Raw genomic sequence first — 19,359 nt, 5'->3', positions numbered from 1 at the left:
TTCTTGTTCATGTGTGCATCTATGTTCAAAGAAAGCTCATCTTTTTCTCATCTTGTTATTGTTGCTGTTGATGTATGGTTTTCAAAAAACTTCGTTAGAAAGAAGAAAACCCAGAAGGAAGTATCCAACTTCATTAGCCCTCTATAGAATTTGACATACAGCACTCTATAAGTTAGTTATTTCCAGCTGAATTTGAGAAGGCAGAGACCCTAGAATTTTGATCTGGGTTTGTGGTTGGTGCTTTTATGAAAAATAGGAATTGGGTTTTGATCAGAAGAGAAGGAGCTGGTGGAATTGGTGTTGTTTGGTGAATGGAAAAATGGATTTCTGGCCGGAATTTCTTGCAAGCAGTTGGGGCAAAGAATTTGTGGCAGGAGGATGTGGAGGCATTGTTGGTATGATATCTGGTTATCCAAGGTACTATTTCTTTTTTGTTTAAGAAATCCAAGCCCGTCCAAGACTTCAATCCTGGATCCGCCACTGCTTGAGAGTAAAGCTCGGGGTTGCCGAGAAGACATGATCGGAAGCTCGGGGGTGCCGCGAAGGCGTGAGCTAAAGCTCGGTGTTGCTACAAAGGCGTGAGCGGGGAGCTCGGGGTTGCCTCAAAGGCTTGAACGGGAAGCTCGGGGGTGCCGGGAAGGCGTGAACGGAAGCTCGGGGTTGCCGCGAAGGCGTGAGCGGGTGTCGGGAAGGCATGAGCTGAAGCACGTGAGCGGGAAGCTCGTGGTTGCCATGAGGCATTAATGGGTAGCTCAAAGGTGATGCCCTGAGGCATGATCGTAACCGTTGCTAATTATGCTGGGCTGTATGTACAAGTCCCCAAAGTCCCCAATCAAGGAGGGTATTCTTGCGGGGTTGATACCAAAGCGTAGGTTTGTGTCGTATTGAGAGCATAATTAGTACAAGTGCGTCGTCCATCTAGAATTGGTTGGAGCGAACACTTATGCCCTTTCAGGTGGGCCCCTGCTAGGCCCTCCGAGGAGTCCCCCACTCCTGGCTATAGACCTCTGTATGGTCGGAAAATTGTTTGATGAGGGGAGCTGCGTCTAAACAGTGGGTGTTAGGTAGCCAATCAAGCATCGGGGGTTAACTGTCGGATCAATGGCTGCCGTTGTAGGCTGCGTTAACCGGTCCCTTTACTCTTTCCCAGAGGAGAAAAGCTTGACTACAATGCCACGTAGTGGTCATTGTCATTGTGAGGCGTTGCCTTACCGCTTGGCTGTTGGTCATGGACCATAGACTCGTGGAGTCTAGACCTATTTAGGTCTCTTTCTCATGGGGAGGGTTTTGAAAAAGTATGGTGCCCGGAGGCTAGACCATATGTTTACATATAGAGTACATGTAAAGTTTGTAATTGTATGAACAATGACAAATAAGTATAGCAAGTAATAATATATGGATCTTATGGTCATGTGTCATGCATATTAGATGATTGCAAGTGTAATGGGTGTCCATATAAAATTTTGGGAGTAGCTCCCGGTGAAGTGGTATGAAGCGTTTGTGAACTTGGAACTTTAATTTAAACATGTTGGATGTGTTTGAGTGAGTTAGGTTGTGTTCAAGCAAGTTGGGTGTAGTTGAGCGGGTAGGCGCTGTGCGAGCATGCGGGGCATGGCCCAAGCAAGTCGTGGCCATGCTCGATACCCAAGCGAGTCGTAACCCAAGCAAGTCGTTTATCTGAGCATGTTTAATTAAGTCATAAATCTCACAAGCTTCTAGACATAGCATAGGTTGTTTGAGTGTCACATGCATGTTTATTTAATTTTCCAATTAAATAGAAGCATGGTATGTGTAGCATGTATTTGTAGCGAAGTTGCTAATAACATTTTGTATGTTGTAAACATGCCTAAGGATCATTTAGACATGTAAATGTATCAAGTGTGATATATTGTAGGCATGCTTAGAACCAGTAAAAGCATGGAAATGTCATGGCACTAGCTCAAATTGAGAGAGCATAAAGAGAAGATAAAGTTACTTATCTTATGCTGATTTGGAGCGAGTTGGAATTAGAATTGATATAAGTACCCAAATCATGTTGGAGTTGTCCAAGCATAACCGCTCTGTTGCTCCGGTGAAGTTCCTTAGTAGAAGGGTGATGATTTCATTCATTGGAGAGGTGATCGGTGATTATGTCTCCTTGAAATAGTACATGAGTTTGTAAAATCACAAGTAATAGTTTGCATATGTACTTTGATAAAATTATAAGCAAAGTGTATCGGTTGACATGTTTGATTGCCTCATATAAATTTCAAATTTTGGCAATAAAGGAAGAATTTTTGATGAAGTTATCATGTAATTCGTTTGCTAATTAACATATCAAATGTATATGTCTAATAGATGATAAGATATGTCCGTAGGAGCATATACGTGAGATACAGACATGAGCTAAGTATTTTCAATGTGAATCAATTGGAGCCCATGGATATACATGTATCATGAATGTCAAATATTGGCAAGTAGATTAGACAAATCAATTAAGCATGGGACATAGGTATTTATGAGTATTTAGACTTATTCTTGCTGGAAGAATAAGCGGCATACTTGGATAGTTGGGTTCTAAATGACTGCATAAAATGAGAGACATGAATACGTAGTATATGTGTGTGGTTACAAGTGACGCCCTGTCAGATGCCTATAGGGTAGGTGAGCGAAGCGTTTCATATACTGACATATGTGTTGTTACACGCACAATAGCTATGCAATTAAGTTAGTTTCCAGAAGGATACAAGATGGTAGCATCGGTGCCTTGTGTATGATGCTATGGGACATGCTTTAGTAATCAAGTATTATAATGAAAGTGTGCAGTACATATATGGTTATGTGTGTATGTGTTTGCATATAGGTGTTGCAATACTTAATTAAGACATGGCACGTGCTATGGTCAGATGGTTGGACCTAGCACTTTCAACACTTAATTAAGGCATGGTCGCATGTGCCAAGATTCTCAGATGGTCGGTAGATAGTATGCGGTGCGTCTCTACTTTAAATAATTTAGTCATGCTTGGGTTTGATAAACTTGCCATGTGGTACAATCCATTGCCACGTGATACTTGGCTTAAATAAGGAGTAAGAGGTCAGACTTAGCTTTTGTGAATTTGCTTATTTGACTACTGTAGGAGCTCGAAGCCATGGTTGAAGACTAGTGCAAGAATGATCTGTGCTTCGGTGTTTTGACAGAGGCAGCTTGGTGGTTCGACTTGGAGCAGCTTCTCAACACCGAAAGTGAAGTGAGCTTCTCAACATCTGAGATGGCTGGGTTTGAGTACTGCATAAAGCTGATCGTGGGTGTCCAGATCAAATTTGAATTGTGTTCTTCAATCAGGTTTGTCGTAGCTTGGGGTTGGCGGATGGTGTTTGGCGGTGGTGCCTAGCGGATGGCGCTGATCGATGTTGGGGACTGCTACAATTGCAGATTGCAAGTGATGTGGTTAGCAGATGATCGAGCGATTCAATGATTGTGGATCGTGAGTGCGCCGAGCAGCAAGTGTAAGTTCACGCTAGCAGCTTGGCAGAGCTCTGCTAGCGGGGGATGCCAGCGGTGATTTTGCCTAGTGGAGGATGCCAGCAAAAGTTTCCTAGCGGTGATGCTGGTTGGCGGAACTTTTGCCGGCGGAAGAAGCTTGGGGTCAGCGGTGGTGGTTGGCGGAGGTTGGTCAGCGGCGCTCTGGCCATTGACATTGGTGCTACAGCCTCGCAGTGCAGCAAGCAGAAGCATGTGGAGGAGCTGTTTAGCAGAGTAACGAACCGAGAGTTCGAAGCCTGGCGGAGGTTTCGTCCGCCACAGAAGTTTGAAGCCGGAAAACCATATTGTTGCCTAGCAGGACCTTGGCCAGTGGTGGCGGAGGACTTGGTGCTCAGCGGTGACCCGGAGTCAGCGAAGGCATGGAGCTCGCTAGCGGAAGCGCTGGATGGCAGGCCTAGCGGAGATACTCGGTGGTGGAGTTTAGCAGTGAATGGTCCAACGGAGGGGAGCTTTGGGTGAGTAACAGTCGCCAAATCTTGGACGATAAGCTCTTGGCGGAGCAGCTTGGAACTCAGCCTAGCGGTTGCTGCTTGATGGCCGGGGCTGGTAGTGCCACTGACGTTGTTGTGCTGCAAGTTTCTCTTCAAGTGGGTGTCCAGAGTAAATGGGCACCCAAAGCTGCGTTTTTGTTGTGTTTTTTTTTTTTTTGGGTTACCGCTGATAGTGGGTAATGTTCGCCGCTGAATGTTGGGGTGGTTGTGCAAGGCTTAGGCGCCTATGCCGCTCAGTAGGGACTAGGCATCTAGCGGTGACTCTGGCAGAGATGAGATGAGTAGCAACAGACTTACGCTGGTGGTGCATCACTAGTGATAAGATTGGGTGCCCAAAGTAAATTGGCACCTCAAAATTTTTATTTTTTTTGTGAGTTTTCGTTGACCAACTTTCATCAGCGTTGACCGATGTTGACTAGAGTTGGTCGGCGTTGATCAAGCATTGATCGGCCCTAATGGGTCAAAGTTTGTGGTAGGTGACGAAGCCTTTGTGTTGGCTCCCCACAGACTGCGCCAATGTTAACGTTTGGATCTGTGGGGATCTAATTAACGTAAAAGAGAGAGAGAGACACACACACACGAGAAGTATAATGGTTCGTCTCCGCCTTAGCGGGAGACTGTGTCCACTTGAATATTGTACTATGTGTGTTTAGGCCTTGCGGCCCAAGGGAATTATAAAGTGTGTAGTGGGATGGATTCTAGGTGTGAGGAGAGATCCCTTTTATAGGTAAGGGAACCCCTCCACTTTACATTTTCTTCCATGTGGGATGCTAAACCCACTATTCTAGTCTTTAGAAAACATGCTTGTTAAGGTAACTTGGCAAGGCGAGGTATTGGCCGCTTCCGACTACCGTGGCATAGCTTGGACATTTGGCTAAGGGATGCATGTCTCGGTTGGGGCCCACCATGGCTTGCGGGCCCCCCAAGAGGGTGTTACTTATGTTTGGTGATGTAGCTAATCCTCCATATTGTTGGAGGTATGTACATGAGTCAAACCTAACATATCAACCGTAGAACTAGATATGAAAGAATGAGTCGCTCCGGTATCAAACAACACTCTAGCAAGGAAATCAAAGATAGATAAGGTACCTTCCACCCCTGCATTTTGTTGACCAATAGCAAACACCCTAGCTTGCCCCACAGGCAGTTGCCTCTGTTGGTTCCCTTGTCCCCTACCCTACTAGGTACAATCCCTTGAGAAATGCCCCATTTGGCCACATGTACAGCATGCTAAGTTCTTCGATTTCATGCAAGCTCGAGCGATATCGCTCATCTCATTGCAATTGAAAAACTTCTGGGGTGCCACTTGCCTATTAGGTGCAACCCTAGCAGGTACAGCTGTTGCCCTAGCTAGAGCCTACTGATCAGTCCTCTGCCTCTTCCAGAATCCACCTCGATTCCTTGAGGCATTATTGCTCCTAGCAGTTGTCTTTCCCTTCCTTTGGGAGTCCCTCTCAGCCGACTCCTGTTCCTGGAAAGTTTGGTTTTCCTGTTCAATGGCAAAAGCCTTAACCAAAATGAGCTCCACTGTCTTCAGTTCTAGAACAGCGACATCGTGCTGGTTCGAAGCATTCAGCCCTCGCTGAAACTTCATGGACAAACTCTCATCATTCATCTGTGTCACAAATCAATACAGCCTTGAGAACTCAGCCTCATAATCCCTCACACTCTTAGTCCCTTGGACTAACGAGATGAATTCCCTTTCCAACTGCTCCCTCACTGAAGGCGAAAAGTGCTTCTTCCTGAACAGTTCCACAAAATCATCCTAGGTCATGGTGGACACATCCATAACTCTCTGTGTGCAGTTCCACCACACTCATGCATCGTCTTGAAGCATATACGAGGCTATCTTTCTCTTCTCCATATCGTCACAGACGATCATCTAGAAGTAGGTCTTCATGTTATCCACTGATCTGCCAATATGTGATCCATACCTCTCTTAAAAAAGACTGCTCCCAACCTTGAAATCTCATTTGCCAACTTCGACAAATGAGTGGCATCATAACATCCACAACAGGTGGAGCAGGCAACTCAACATTTGATGCCTTGACATCATCCTCTAATATCTCGTCAATAGAAGGGATCCTGCCCGTACCTCAAGCTCTACCCCTGCCTCTAGATCTACCTCGACCCCTAGCTCTGCCTCACAAATGATCCATTACCTGAGAAGCATAGCAACATGTGGTTAATACCTGTATAACTCTCAAACACAAGTATAAGTCAATACTATGACTCAATCAACCACCACACTACGTCAAAGGATACAATTCCATCCACTACGTCAATCTTGAGTTAAATCTAAAGGTTCTCATTCCTCAAAAGACTTTAACTCATAGAAGCTGCCCAAAGCTCCTACACTTACATCAGTGAGTCGACACTGTCTGACGTCTCAACACTCTAACCTCACTACATACCCAATGACTATATCAATACCGAAGAGTATCTGATGGGGATCCGCTGTAGAGGGGCCATCACTCAAGTAGTACTGATTGTCACCAAATATGTACCTTATGCTCTAATACCAAACTGTCACGTCCCGATTTTTAAACACAAATAAAAATCAATATATAATCTCATAATTATACATGCGTGATAGTTAAGCCATTAATTCAAAATACTTGAAATTTTTTTTCCTTTTAACCCAAGTACATACTGATGCCCTGAACCCACAACGTCAATATAAACTTGATCCTCAGAGTCATATATTACACGAGTTTACGAATTAAATTGCCACAACAAGATAAACATAAAAGCTCCTAAGAGCTTACTACATAGCGGAAGTCATAACAATGGCAAAGACAACAAAATTTGCTTCCTACCCGTTCTGCTGCCAACATGATACCTCAGCTTCAGCCATGATTACCCTGACCTGCAGCAAAAACCCCTACATCATTGAATAGTGTACCGGGTTGCCACACAACAAACCCGATAAGCTTAAGAAAGCTTGTATGAGTAACTCAAGAACATCAATCAACAACCCACACCAGGCAACTTAAGGAAACAAAGCAAACGTGATTCCTTCCAACATTCCATGTCCTTTCCACCGAAGGGACAACATAAGTCACCACTGTGACAAAGTACTATTTGCTAACTCAATAAGCAAATCAAGTCTCATCTAGACATTAAAAGAAAGAATACTCTCGAGACTCTCTTTTAAACTACATACTTATGAGTCTCAGCAACCTCGACCGTTACCCCCATAAGCTATAATGGCAGACAGACTAGAGCTCTAACAGATCGTAACCACTTGCCCGGCCAAAGGCGTGATTCCCGATTTCTTGCCTTGGTCACCATCCGTGACATAAGATTTTCAAACCTCATCTGGTCTTAAAATCAAACGTTAAGTATGTCGCACCTGACCAAAAAACATTACATAAATCTAATAGAAAATTTCCCCATCCCTGCTCACCATCTGTGACTCTTGGTACCAAGACCAATACATTTAAAATAAGTCACGCTTGACTCAAAAATGTAACATCAAACTCAATACTGTTCAAACAATAGAAAACATCTTTTTCCACAATATTGTTTCCCGAAAAGTCGCCTTCAACAATAATATGAACACAATCATGCATATTATTCATCACACATCACTCACAAGAATATATGTATTTCACGTAAATATATATCTATACATGGTCATTCGCTCAGGAATGCCTACTATTACTAACTATAATTTGTAGTTAAATAAATAACGCCCAAAACAATAATGGTAACTCCGTTCGTAAATGAACATTGTGAGATTACTCACCTCTGGATCCTGCTGCGTCTTCAATACAGAACAAGGCAGCACAACCACAAAATATTAGTCCAAAAGTACTTCGTCAAGTATCAAATCACATACGATCTCAACTTAGTATATGAATCACAAGCGATTTCAGTCTGAAACACCCATTTTGAACTAAAATCCCCAAAAGTCATGCCAATCGAGGTAAAACCACAACTGAGACCTCCCAATGTCTCCGGAATACTTTTACGATTGATATGACAAAACCACAAGTGGTTCGATCGCGCGAATCCTCATGGATCAAATAATCGAATGGTTCGAAACCGTAAAAATCATAACATATTCATTCGATCTCTAAAAATTATGTATTTTTTATCAAAACGCTCATATCGATGAGTAGGTAATATATAAAACCAAAAACTGTCCCTTACATGGCCGAAGCGTCGCCACAGGCAGTGGCACACCACCACCGGTGAAACTTAAAATCACAACAATCAAGCCATCCAGAAATGTTCATCATGAAGAGTTGAGCAACTTTCATACATGAAGCTAAGTCTGGATAGGTCTAGATCGTCCTAGATCAAGCTTGCAAGATCGATCGATCTCTGCCGTCTGATCAAGCTCTAGATTTGTTATGCACCTTTGATTTTCAAACCTTGATATTTCACTCCACACGCAAAATCGTCCTTCAAGGCAGGTATGGGGATGATCAAGAGGAGAAAGAGATTCCAAAATCTAGAAGGATCGGCCAAGGAGTCGCTGGAATCTAGAAGAACCGGTCGGATCCCGAACGGCTTGGGTTTGGGAGCTCCGATCTCCACTTTCCGGTGAATCACTGTACAAACCGCCACAGCAAGGCGACGCGCGAGGCTGGTCTAAGTAGGTCTTGGCTTGTCCCGTCACCGAAGGTGGTTGGATGAGAGAGAACAAGTCAGGTTGGGTCGATGGGTTTCCGTCGGGTCTGAGGAGAGAGAACAAAGAGAAGTCGGGGGAGGAAAATGAGAAAAAGGAAAATTTTGGGATTTATGAAAAAATCTCAGAATTTTTCATGTTTATAGAAATTTCCCTAATCTTCAATTGCTAATAGCTTCTCTCATATGAACTCTAATTGACGCGTGCTGCATGTCCACGAACTCATATCGATGCGCTCGAGAAATTTCGTGTGGAGAATCTCAATGTATAAAAAGTCAACCTTCATACCTCCCCCCTAAAACCACACTTTTCGAATAATTAATCGTCCGAAACAATTCCACTTCACATACGACATATGAATCAAGCAAAATACTCATAATTAACATAAATGGTCCATTATTAATTGCAATAATTAAATAACGAAAATTTTGGTCATCACAGGTTATTTGAGGATTAGAGGTCCACTGGAGGTACCGTAGTCCGCGAGTGATGGTTGAGTGTTATACATCGGCTCAGGAGGTTTCACTTTCTTTCTGTCCAGCGTTGTTCATGGGTGTTCATGTGTAGGTGTGGCGTTGGGTGGCTGGCTGGTGGCAGATGCAGTGGTCACCAGGGTGGGATCATGCCATAGCTTCAAGAGATGTTTTGTTGATCTCATCAGCATTTCGGATCTAGCTTTCCAAGTGGCGCCCTGAAGTCTTCTTACGGTTGTTGCATGGTGGTGTGCTAGTGGTGAAGTTGCTGTGTGTTGGTGCTGGTTATGCTACACTTCGTTTCTCCTTGCTGCGTGGTTGTTGGTGGTTGGGCTAGGTTTTGTCTTTGGGTTGTTGGTGGTGGTTGTTGGTTTTTCTTTCTTTAGTTGTATTTGTTTTCAATAAATTTTCTACCTATTGGGCAGGTCATTAACCCAGGGGTGATGATGGTTCTGTTTTCTCTGGTGGTGACAAGATGAAGGTAGGGTTTTATGTCTTGTCGTTAGGTTATTTTTTGTATTGAATAGTTCATTGATTGGGGGTTTCCTTATTAGTATGGTCGTGAATCTTGATCGGCCTTACCCTACTCTTGTTCTGTTTACTTGGGCTCTTAATTTCATTGGGAGCTTTGGATGTTACTAGTTAGGGGCTTATTTCTAGACTGTGGTAGCTTCATGTAATGTTTGCTTCGATGTTTAACGAAAATGTTCTCGTTTCTCCTAAAAAAAAAAAAATGGGTACACACGTACCAAAATGAGAACTGCCCCTGATACCAAATTTATAGAAAATGCACCGGGATTCCAAATCCGGATCTAAGACTTACCCAATTACCACTGCCATAGTCCATCCAATAAAGCCCGAACCAATTTTGAAAAATAGAATTGCGCCTAAGTATAATTAAGTCTTTTCCTGGCAGCCAATCCATTAATTACTGAAGTCACCCTTAGCGCCACCATCACACCAATCCATCACCTTGCTATCGGTCAGTCAACAACATTGGTCCATAAACCTCAAGGAAGAAACCCTATCACCTGCATCACAGTCGACCCAACAGGAATGAAGAAGCCGATGTCAACTCCTCTAAAAAATGCCACAAACGTACCTCAAATAAAATGGATCCATAATTTGGCAACAATAATGCTGGAATCATACGGCCGATCCAACCATAGAACGCTTAGACTAACCCTTGTTGACCATAGGCTACTTGAAGCGCCATCGCAACCGCCAAGACTTTTTACTCGCTACTACCACCGTGGTAGGAAGGCACCAAATTCAAACCTCTACCCGGATCCCACACTCTCCCAACAACTTTTGCCCCCATTTTGCCCAATCAATTTGGCTCATTGACAAACCCACACCAACCACGCTTAAACAGCTTCTACCATTTAAAAGTAGAATCCCTTTGAAATCCATATACAACGCTAACACTTTGAGCATAAACAAATAAAAGATTGATGTCTTGTAAATAATTTTTATAAAATGTGTTGGTGCCAACTTCGGCATCAACGAGTCAATAGAAGTTCTGTTGAAATCCAAGTGTAAAATGGTAGGGTTGTTTCAAGTGGGCCTATCTTTTTCTTCGATTAGTTTGACTATGTGAGTAGCCTTAGTGTTCTACTTGTGACTGAAGGTATGTCCTGGTGGTCCTGTGCCTAGTCTTGGTCGTCCACCTCTTGTAACTGAACTATTGAAGGTAAGACCTCGATGGTCCTTTTCCTTCGACCTACTTGAGTAAGATTGGAAACTTGGCCTTGGACACCGCTCTTTTCTTCTTGAGTGAAGCAGGAAGGCCTTGATCATTTCTTCTTGAGAATAGATGCAAATATGACCGTTTGTTGTCTAATCCCTTGTACGATGAAACTAATAAACTTGCCTTGGGCTTCCTCCACTTGACGTTGGACATCCAGCTCCCTTGTTGGGTAAATTTAGTAGTCTGGCATCGGGTTTCCTTCACCTGGAGTTGGGCATCCAACCCCATTGACAGATGAAACTGATAGTCCGTCTCGGACTTATATCATCTTCTTCATGACGTTGGACGTCCACCACTTGAAGTTGGAGGAGGTTCATCATAACAGTTCTCTTATTGGGTGAAACTGATAGTTTAGTCTCGGACTCCCCTCACCTGACGTCACGAGATTCCTTCACCTTATGTTAGGCCTCCATGCTCCTTAGTTAGGTGAAATTGATAGCCTCGCTTCAGACTTCCTTCACCTGGTGTTGGGCGTCCACACTTCTTGGTTGGGTGAAACTGATAGCCTCGTCTTGGGCTTCCTTCACTTGATGTTGGGCCTCCACGCTTCTTGGTTGGGTGAAACTGGTAGCCTCGCCTCAGACTTCCTTCACTTGGTGTTGGGTGTCCACGCTCCTTGGTTGGGTGAAAGTGATAGCCTCGCCTCATACTTCCTTCACTTGATGTTGGGCCTCCAAGCTCCTTATTGGGCGTCCACAGCCTTAGCCTCTAGTTGGAAGAGCTTCATAGCATAGATATTTTAGCATAGTGTTAGGAGAAAAGAGAGAGTTGAAGTCCCTTTCAGCCTTGTGAAGGCAGGGTATTTATAGGAGAAGAGGGTTGAGGTGGAAAGGGAAAGGCATGGGCTCAATCCCATAAAATTGGGGTGTCAGCCCCCACTCTCTGCTTACTGACACTCCAGGATGGGTTTGACAGAGTCGGTGACAGGTGTCGCCACATAAACCACCCTTTTTCCTCGACTCACTATTGACATGACAAGAGAGCCATACTGGGTTTTGAAGCTTGACACGTGGAAAATTTTGTGAGAGTTGGTCCTTGATGTATACTACCATGTCTCCTTGACTGTGTCCAAGTGTGAGCCTGAAGGTCGAGGCTTTAGGCTTGGAAGTCATGGTCATGATCCTTAGAGGTCGAGGCTTCTAAGCCTTGGGAGTCGAATTCTTGGCCTTGGGGGTTGAGGCTCCTGATTCCTTCGGACTATGCTATTCTAATAGCCAGGTCACGATATGCTTTGACCTTGCTGTCCAAGATGACAAGTCAACAACATGGTAACTGTCCAAGACCTAAGAGGTGGAGGTCCAAGGTTAAAGACTTGGCATACCATGGTTAGGCCTTTCTCTAGTCATCGTTATTTATGTCTAAAGATTCCTTTTCTTTCTAGATGAAAGGTTTATGTGCGTTGAAAGGTTAGAGAGTCCTACGTGGACTCTTTGACATTTTAACGCATCCTACGTGAAATGGGTTGAAAAGTCAAAAGTATTTGTCGAACTAAATTATGACATCAACAAAATGATAATATCGGGCATATTGAGCATAAACAAGACCGACAAAAAGAGAATTATAACAATGACTAATAAAAGACAAATGTTAGTATAAACTATAAACATTTCATGTATGAAAGAGCCAGCATCAAATTCAAGCATTATCACTCAATTTATTTTTTTGAAACTGGTTGTAATTTTAGCTAAGATTAAAATGAAAAATATCTAAACATATATAGCATAAGCTCACCCGATTAAAAAGTTGTTGCAATTATAAACACGAGATTAAAAAATAATTAGGCAATATATATAATTGAGAGCTAGATAAGAACATAGAACGAGATGTAATTTATATTTGTAAAGATTTTATTATTTGAAATATTTCACTTTCAACACATAAAAATATTAGAGTTCCATGATTGAATCAATCAAGGAGGAGGATAAAATAAGTTCAAGGAGCTTGGTGCATGAGCTGCCACTCAACCCTTGGATCAGAAGACTTTTGGATATGCATGTTTCATTAACTATAAATAGATGTCTAGTTTGATTTGTATAAATAACATGACATGTATGGTTCATCTTTAGTATTACGGGTAATTTAGTAAATTAAATGACATAAAGATGTGACCAAGTTATAGAGTATTATGATAAATACCAAATTGCATACTCCATGTGAAGCATGCAATATGTAATTTGGTATATCTTTGTAATGAAAACATTTGCAAGCTATCTAATCGAAGACAAAACCTGCCGTTTGATCTTCACGTTTATGCTATATAAATTACTGAATAATCTTCACGTTTTCAATAATTTATTGAGCGCAAACTTTTTTCAGTTCGAACCCAACAATTAAGTCCTGCCACCCAAGTCTCTTTCTTACTATTTTCTTTGCTAGGGAAATCACTACCTTACATTATTTATACCCACGTACTCGATCCCTCTTAGATCGATCTCTCATTTCCATTTCTAGTTGTTCATCATCATCATTATCATTGTGTTTGTTATGTGCATTACAGCTCCTCTTTTACAATCCTATGGAAACAAGCTCATACGCAGCTTCACATTTTCTTTCTTCCACTTATGGGTCTAGGCCACAGTTTACCCCTCTTAGACATTGCCAAACTATTTGCGTCACGTGGTGTAAAATCCTCCATAATAACCACCCCTATTAGTGCTGCACTTCTCTCCAAACAACTCCGAACAAGCAAAAGTTTGGGTTCTGGAATTGAATTTCTTGTCATCAAATTCCCATCGGCTGAAGTAGGGTTATCTGAAGGTATTGAAACTTCGAACTCAACAACAACCCGAGAAATAAAGGGAAAACTCATGGAAGCTACCGCTCTGGTTGAACCAAAGGTAAAGCAGATTCTGGACCAACATCGTCGTCTTCACTGCCTTGTTGCAGATGTTGTATTTCATTGGGCTATAGATGTTGCTGCCAAGTTTGGGATTCCGAAGCTCGTCTTTCATGGAGCTGATTTTTTTCCCCGTTGTGTGCTTCATTGAGTGTGATGTTGTACCAACCTCACATGAAGGTTTCATCTTATTTAGAATCTTTTGTTATTCCTAATCTCCCACATGAAATCAAGAGCACAAGAAACCAAGTACTGGCTTTTCTTAATGTGGATTCTAAAACAGAACTCTCCAAGCTGGTCAAAGCATCTATGGAGGTTGACGAAAGGAGCTTTGGGATTCTTGTTAACAGCTTCTATGAACTTGAACCAGAATATGCAAATCACTATAGGAAGGTGTTTGGGAGGAAGTCATGGCATATCGGCCCGGTTTCTTTATGCAACAAGGCAGAAGAAGATAAATCAGCGAGGGGAGAGGAAGGCTCTGCTGATGGAGTACATGAATGCTTTGATTGGCTTAATACTAAGGAACCCAATTCGGTTGTTTATATATGTTTTGGAAGCCTTACCAATTTCAGTGATGATCAGCTTGTAGAAATTGCCTTGGCTCTTGAGTCTTCTCATCAGCAATTCATTTGGGTTGTCAAGAAAGAGAAGAATGATAAAGGAGAGTGGTTGCCTGATGAAGAATTTGAGCAGAGGTTAGAAGATAAGGGACTAATAATAAGAGGCTGGGCTCCCCAACTACTAATTCTTGAACATGAAGCAGTTGGGGCCTTTATGATTCATTGTGGTTGGAACTCTATCCTTAAAGGAGTGGCTGCTGGGGTGCCAATGATCACCTGGCCAATGTCCGCAGAGCAATTCTACAATGAGAAGTTGGTGACTCAGTTGCTTGGGATTGAGGTTGATGTTGGGGCTGAAAAGTGGGATACATTTGAGGATGATAGTCTAAAGAGTGAAGCCAGCGTGAAGATGGAGGCCATAGAGAAGGTTGTGACTAAAATCATGGTGGGTGATGAAGCAGAGGAAATGAGAAGCAGAGTTAAAGAGCTTGGAGAGATAGGAAGCAAGGCTGTTGAAGAAGGCAGTTCATCGTTCTTCGATTTAACTGCTCTTATTGAAGAGTTGAGGTTCCTTGGGACCTAATTCTAGCCAAAACGCCAACATTTTGGTCTCTGAGAAGCAAAAGTTGTATCAACCAGAAATTTAAATTGCTAGCATCCTACATGAAATCTGTATAGTTCAAATCAATGAAAAAGAGAAAAGACTATGATTTAACGTCTTGTAAGTCATAAAATAACAAGGCAATGCATTGATGCAATCATAATCCAACACTGAGGTATAGGAAGCAAAAATGTAGCGGTGATAATCTTCAACCAAAAGACAACAATAATAATGGGGAGTAAATGATGCCAATTGAAGTAAGAATTAGTATCATTTCCCGAAAGCTTTTGTTCAAAAAATTTATTGAAGTAAAGCACCTTAGCAAACATAAATTTTGAATTATGTAAAAAATTGACTAGTTAAACTATTATATCCCATCGAAAACAGCAGGCCAACAACCAACTTTATCAACTAGTTCTTTGACTCAAGCCAGTCAATCTCACATATCCTTCTTACAGTATAAGAGTAAGCTTTATTGGAATTCCAATGGCCTTTATGCCTACAACCTTAAGCACTAGAACATAGCTACACACAGCTAATCATATAAACAGATTATACATAAAGAAACAGAGTCCCTAGATGTAGTTGGGAACCAAGAGAAGTATATTTTCCGTAATGACAGATTCCAAGTAGACTAGTATGTTTGTTAGCCCATAGGGAGGTTCAAAATGTACAACCAAAGTGCATGCTCCTGATTGTTGTAGCCTTTCCTTCAACAAGAAGTGAGCCGAGACGGCACTAGACAAATCCAGAAATCGTGCAAGATATGAAAGAAACTTCGTTGCATGAGAAATTAGCATGGAAATGACATATTTTACTCAATGCACCAGGTGGAGTTACACAAACTGCCAGAGCATATAAATAAACAACAAAATTAGCAACCTCTCCACCAGTCACCACGAGTTGAGAAGATCCAAAACCGGAAATCAATAAATCATGTTCTTTCAAATACGTATCAGTCACACATGTGTTAAGTGGCAAGACCTATACTTATGTTGCTACAAAATTTGGAATTTAAAGATTTGTTTTCCATGGAACAAATTTCCCTACCCTTATGTATTGCTAACATTTATTCAAGCTAGACTTCTCAGTGCTAGTGTGTGCTGATTCTGAACCTCTTCTCAGTACAAGAAATCAAGAAACTGAAATTGAATGGAGCATTGCACCGCCTCTGACATCCCTATGGTTGTTATTTCTTTCCACTATAAAAAGTAAACAAACTAACAATTGCTTGGTCTATAAAATTGACACCGTTGGTGGTTTAGGTGTTCATATTCTTGATAAAGTTCAAGCTAGGTATAACTTTTAATGATTCATATGTGATATGATAAAGAACTTTTAGTTGCATAAGACAAATCATGTCATAACTGGCTCCCACTCGATTATCAAAGGCAATTTGGAACCTACAACTTATTTAGAATCCAAAGAATTTACCAATATACGGAAATGAAATTTACTTAGATATATCCAACAATAGGTCATTCCTCCATTATTTTTTTTTCCCATATATTTTTGTTCATTTTCTATCTTTATTCACTTAAGTAAGTAAATAAAATTGACGTGATTTGTTTGTTCAAATTCTCGATAATGTCTGAGTTTCCTTTTTTGATTATGCTATACACAACAGTTGAATCTTTTTTTACATCACACAAATTATGCCATAACCTGTTCCCACTCAATTTTCAACATACTAATTGATTCATGTAGGAAATGGAATTCATTTGATAAACTTAACAAACGATCTCAAAAAAACAAAAAGAGTGGAGCACGCACCTGTCCCGACAAATTTTATTGCGATAGGACATTGCCCTTATTGTTGTTGTTTGTTTTTCTTTCTCCTTTTTTTTTTCATATATTTCCTTTCATTGAATTTTTAATTGTCTTAAGATAGTAAATAAAAATTTCTGGTCATTTGATAATTTCTATCACGTCAATTTTCATGGTTCTTGTAAATGATTTTATAAATTGGAAAGAACTGAATAGGTACAACAAGTTCTAAAGGCGTAATATAAAGTTGAGACAAGAACAAAGCAGACAAAATTTATAGCCTAGAGAAGGTTTTTTATAAGATCGAAATTTTACAATTTTTTTCATTCAAAAATTCTCTCAGACTTCCAAAAGTGTTGGTCTTGCAATTCATTCTCTCTTTTATGTTCATTTGTGGGAACTGGCTTTTGCTTGCAGGGTGTAGTAAACTGGAGAGTTTAGTTGAAACTATTATCAGTCCAATTAAGAGTTGCTCAGTGTTAGTAATGAACTACTGACAGGGAAAATTATCTTCAGGTTGCTTTTGCCACATAAAATTTGCAGAACGAATCCATTGGGGATTCACCAAAAACTTTCTTTCTTTAACTGCCCAACACGATTTCTGTGTTCGAGCATTTGCTGCAACTACATGTGTGACTGATGGATCGACTTGTGTTGAACAAGTAGCGCCCAGCTGCTCCGCCATCTTCCACAAAGGATGAGTATTAGCTTCGACATTTGAGGGGAATACATGGCTGAAAACAATTTTACAGCCCTTCAAGACTTCCTTCTTAAGGATTTTCAAGACAAGCCTCACATCTCTGTCGATAAGATCCCACCCCTGTAACTCAACTTCATTAAAGAATATGGTGTGGATATACCCAAGAAGTCGTAGTACATTTGCAAGATAAGCTCCTCCATAACGATCACATTCATCAGTCTTCAGCTCAGAATAAGGCATACCCTTACTGAGGCGAAACTTTTGACAACTAGATCTAAAGAAATGGTACCTAGGCATCACTATTACATTGTCCCTGTTGTCATTTGTCCATACATTTTTCGTATCATCAAGGATCACAACAGCAGAATCTCGGGCAAGCAGGACATCTAGACTCTTTCTATCTGTTTCTGTGCTATCATCACGCGATATGACTCTACCACCAAAGATATGATTTCCTGGATCAAGCAGCTTAGCCATTTCTAGCGCATAATCTCGATTACCCATTGTGTATATGGACAGCTCAAACATTTGACTGGCTTGCACCAAAAACGTCCTGATATAAGGCCTCAACTTGGTCATCAATTGCCTACTGGGAGTGTCAACAACGTGAACATACTGCAGAGAATGATCAGACTGGGTTTGGGTCTTCAGATATTCTTCGTCGGGTGACATCTCATCAAGGAAAGTGGTATTCAGCAGGGTGTGGTCGAGATCAAGAACCAGATGAAGTTTCTTATGGTTCAACAATAGATTCCTAGTGTTTTCGCTGCGTAATCGATCAATTTCATCACTCCTAAGCAATAACCCCTTAGGTATATACCCAAATCTCACTTCAGAAAACCTGGGTTTTTCATCAAAAGCAAACCTAGCCTCTTCTGAAACTCCCAGCACATCAGTCTCTACCTTAAGCCTTTTGGCCCTCTGATCTATCACTCCTAGGTCACTGTAATCAGAATCTAACCCTAGTCCCCTCTTAAGATACCCAACACGGTTATCAATATTATGTAAAATCGGAGACACAGTAGCCACACTCATCATGATATTCAAGAAAAATTGAATTTATTTATGGCAAATTCTTCAGAATTGAATAAAGAACAATCGATAAAGAGTAGTGACAAATGGAAATTAGGGTTTCACTAATACAAAAGAGAGCAGAGAAAACTGAATCAAATACATACGCACGCAGTGAATGTGAAAGAAAACAAGGAAAGAAGAAGCCTTGTGCCGTCGTCGTCGTAGTCTCTGATCTTCTTCGTTGGGTTCAGCGCGGCTTGAGATCGTCGTCAATTGTATTCCGATGATGAGAATAAGGCGAATTGAAAGAGCACAGCGAACCAAGGACGAAGGGATTAGGGCTCCGCCGCCGGAAAAAAATTGGGGGTTTTCTTGTAGAAGAGAAATTAGAAATGCAGAGAAGAGCGAGGAGAAAAGGAAAGAGGAGAATTATATAGGCGAGGCGAGTGTATCCCTATCGTAATGGGACTGGGAAACGCGTAGTGAGCCGCGTAAGGAGTGACATATTTTCCTACGGACCCCATTTCTTTTTATTATTTGCAATGGGAGGTATTTACATTTTTAAGGTCAATTTTGTATAAAATTCAATTTACTTAAACTTCTATTTCTTTTGTTGCTTGTTTGTTTGTTTTTTGTTTTGTTTATAACAATATTTCAATTTCTTTAGTTTGGAAGGCTCTATATCCTCCCCCCTAAGTCTTACTTTTAATGAGCGTTTAGTAAATCTTTCTCACAGTGAGATTAGGAACGCGTTTAGTGAAGTCGCGTAAACAGAGTGACATCAAGAGTGACATATTTTCTTAACGACCCCATTTCTTTTTGTTATTTGCAATTGGAACTTCTTAGAATTGGCATTTACATTTTTAAGGCTATTTTTGTATAAAATTCAATTTACTTGTTAAGAGTCTAAGACCTCTATTTTTTTTTTTTTATGACAACATTCCAATTTCTTTAGTTTAGAAAGGGTTGTAAGTCCCCCTCTCCTTAACAGTAACTTATAAT

The 19,359-nt window shown here is 41.3% G+C and overlaps 1 protein-coding gene and 1 pseudogene across 1 annotated transcript; one reads left to right on the top strand and one right to left on the bottom strand.

Annotated features, from left to right (window-relative positions):
* The first annotated feature begins 12,141 nt into the window (after positions 1 to 12,141).
* Positions 12,142 to 14,858, top strand: LOC112171308 (annotated as a pseudogene).
* Positions 14,859 to 16,835: 1,977 nt separating this feature from the next.
* On the bottom strand, positions 16,836 to 18,803 carry LOC112174662 (RNA polymerase II C-terminal domain phosphatase-like 4). The gene has a single exon (XM_024312462.2). The coding sequence runs from the start codon at positions 18,379 to 18,381 to the stop codon at positions 17,134 to 17,136; it is 1,248 nt and encodes a 415-aa protein (XP_024168230.1). The 5' UTR covers positions 18,382 to 18,803; the 3' UTR covers positions 16,836 to 17,133.
* Between the last annotated feature and the right edge of the window lie 556 nt (positions 18,804 to 19,359).

This window comes from Rosa chinensis, chromosome 6, assembly GCF_002994745.2.
Source record: "Rosa chinensis cultivar Old Blush chromosome 6, RchiOBHm-V2, whole genome shotgun sequence".
Lineage (NCBI taxonomy): Eukaryota > Viridiplantae > Streptophyta > Magnoliopsida > Rosales > Rosaceae > Rosa > Rosa chinensis.
This window is presented reverse-complemented; position numbering and strand designations above follow the sequence as displayed.

Bases quoted from the DNA above. Each gene is read 5' to 3' on its own strand.
- LOC112174662 (XM_024312462.2), bottom strand. From the start codon at position 18,381: ATGATGAGTGTGGCTACTGTGTCTCCGATTTTACATAATATTGATAAC.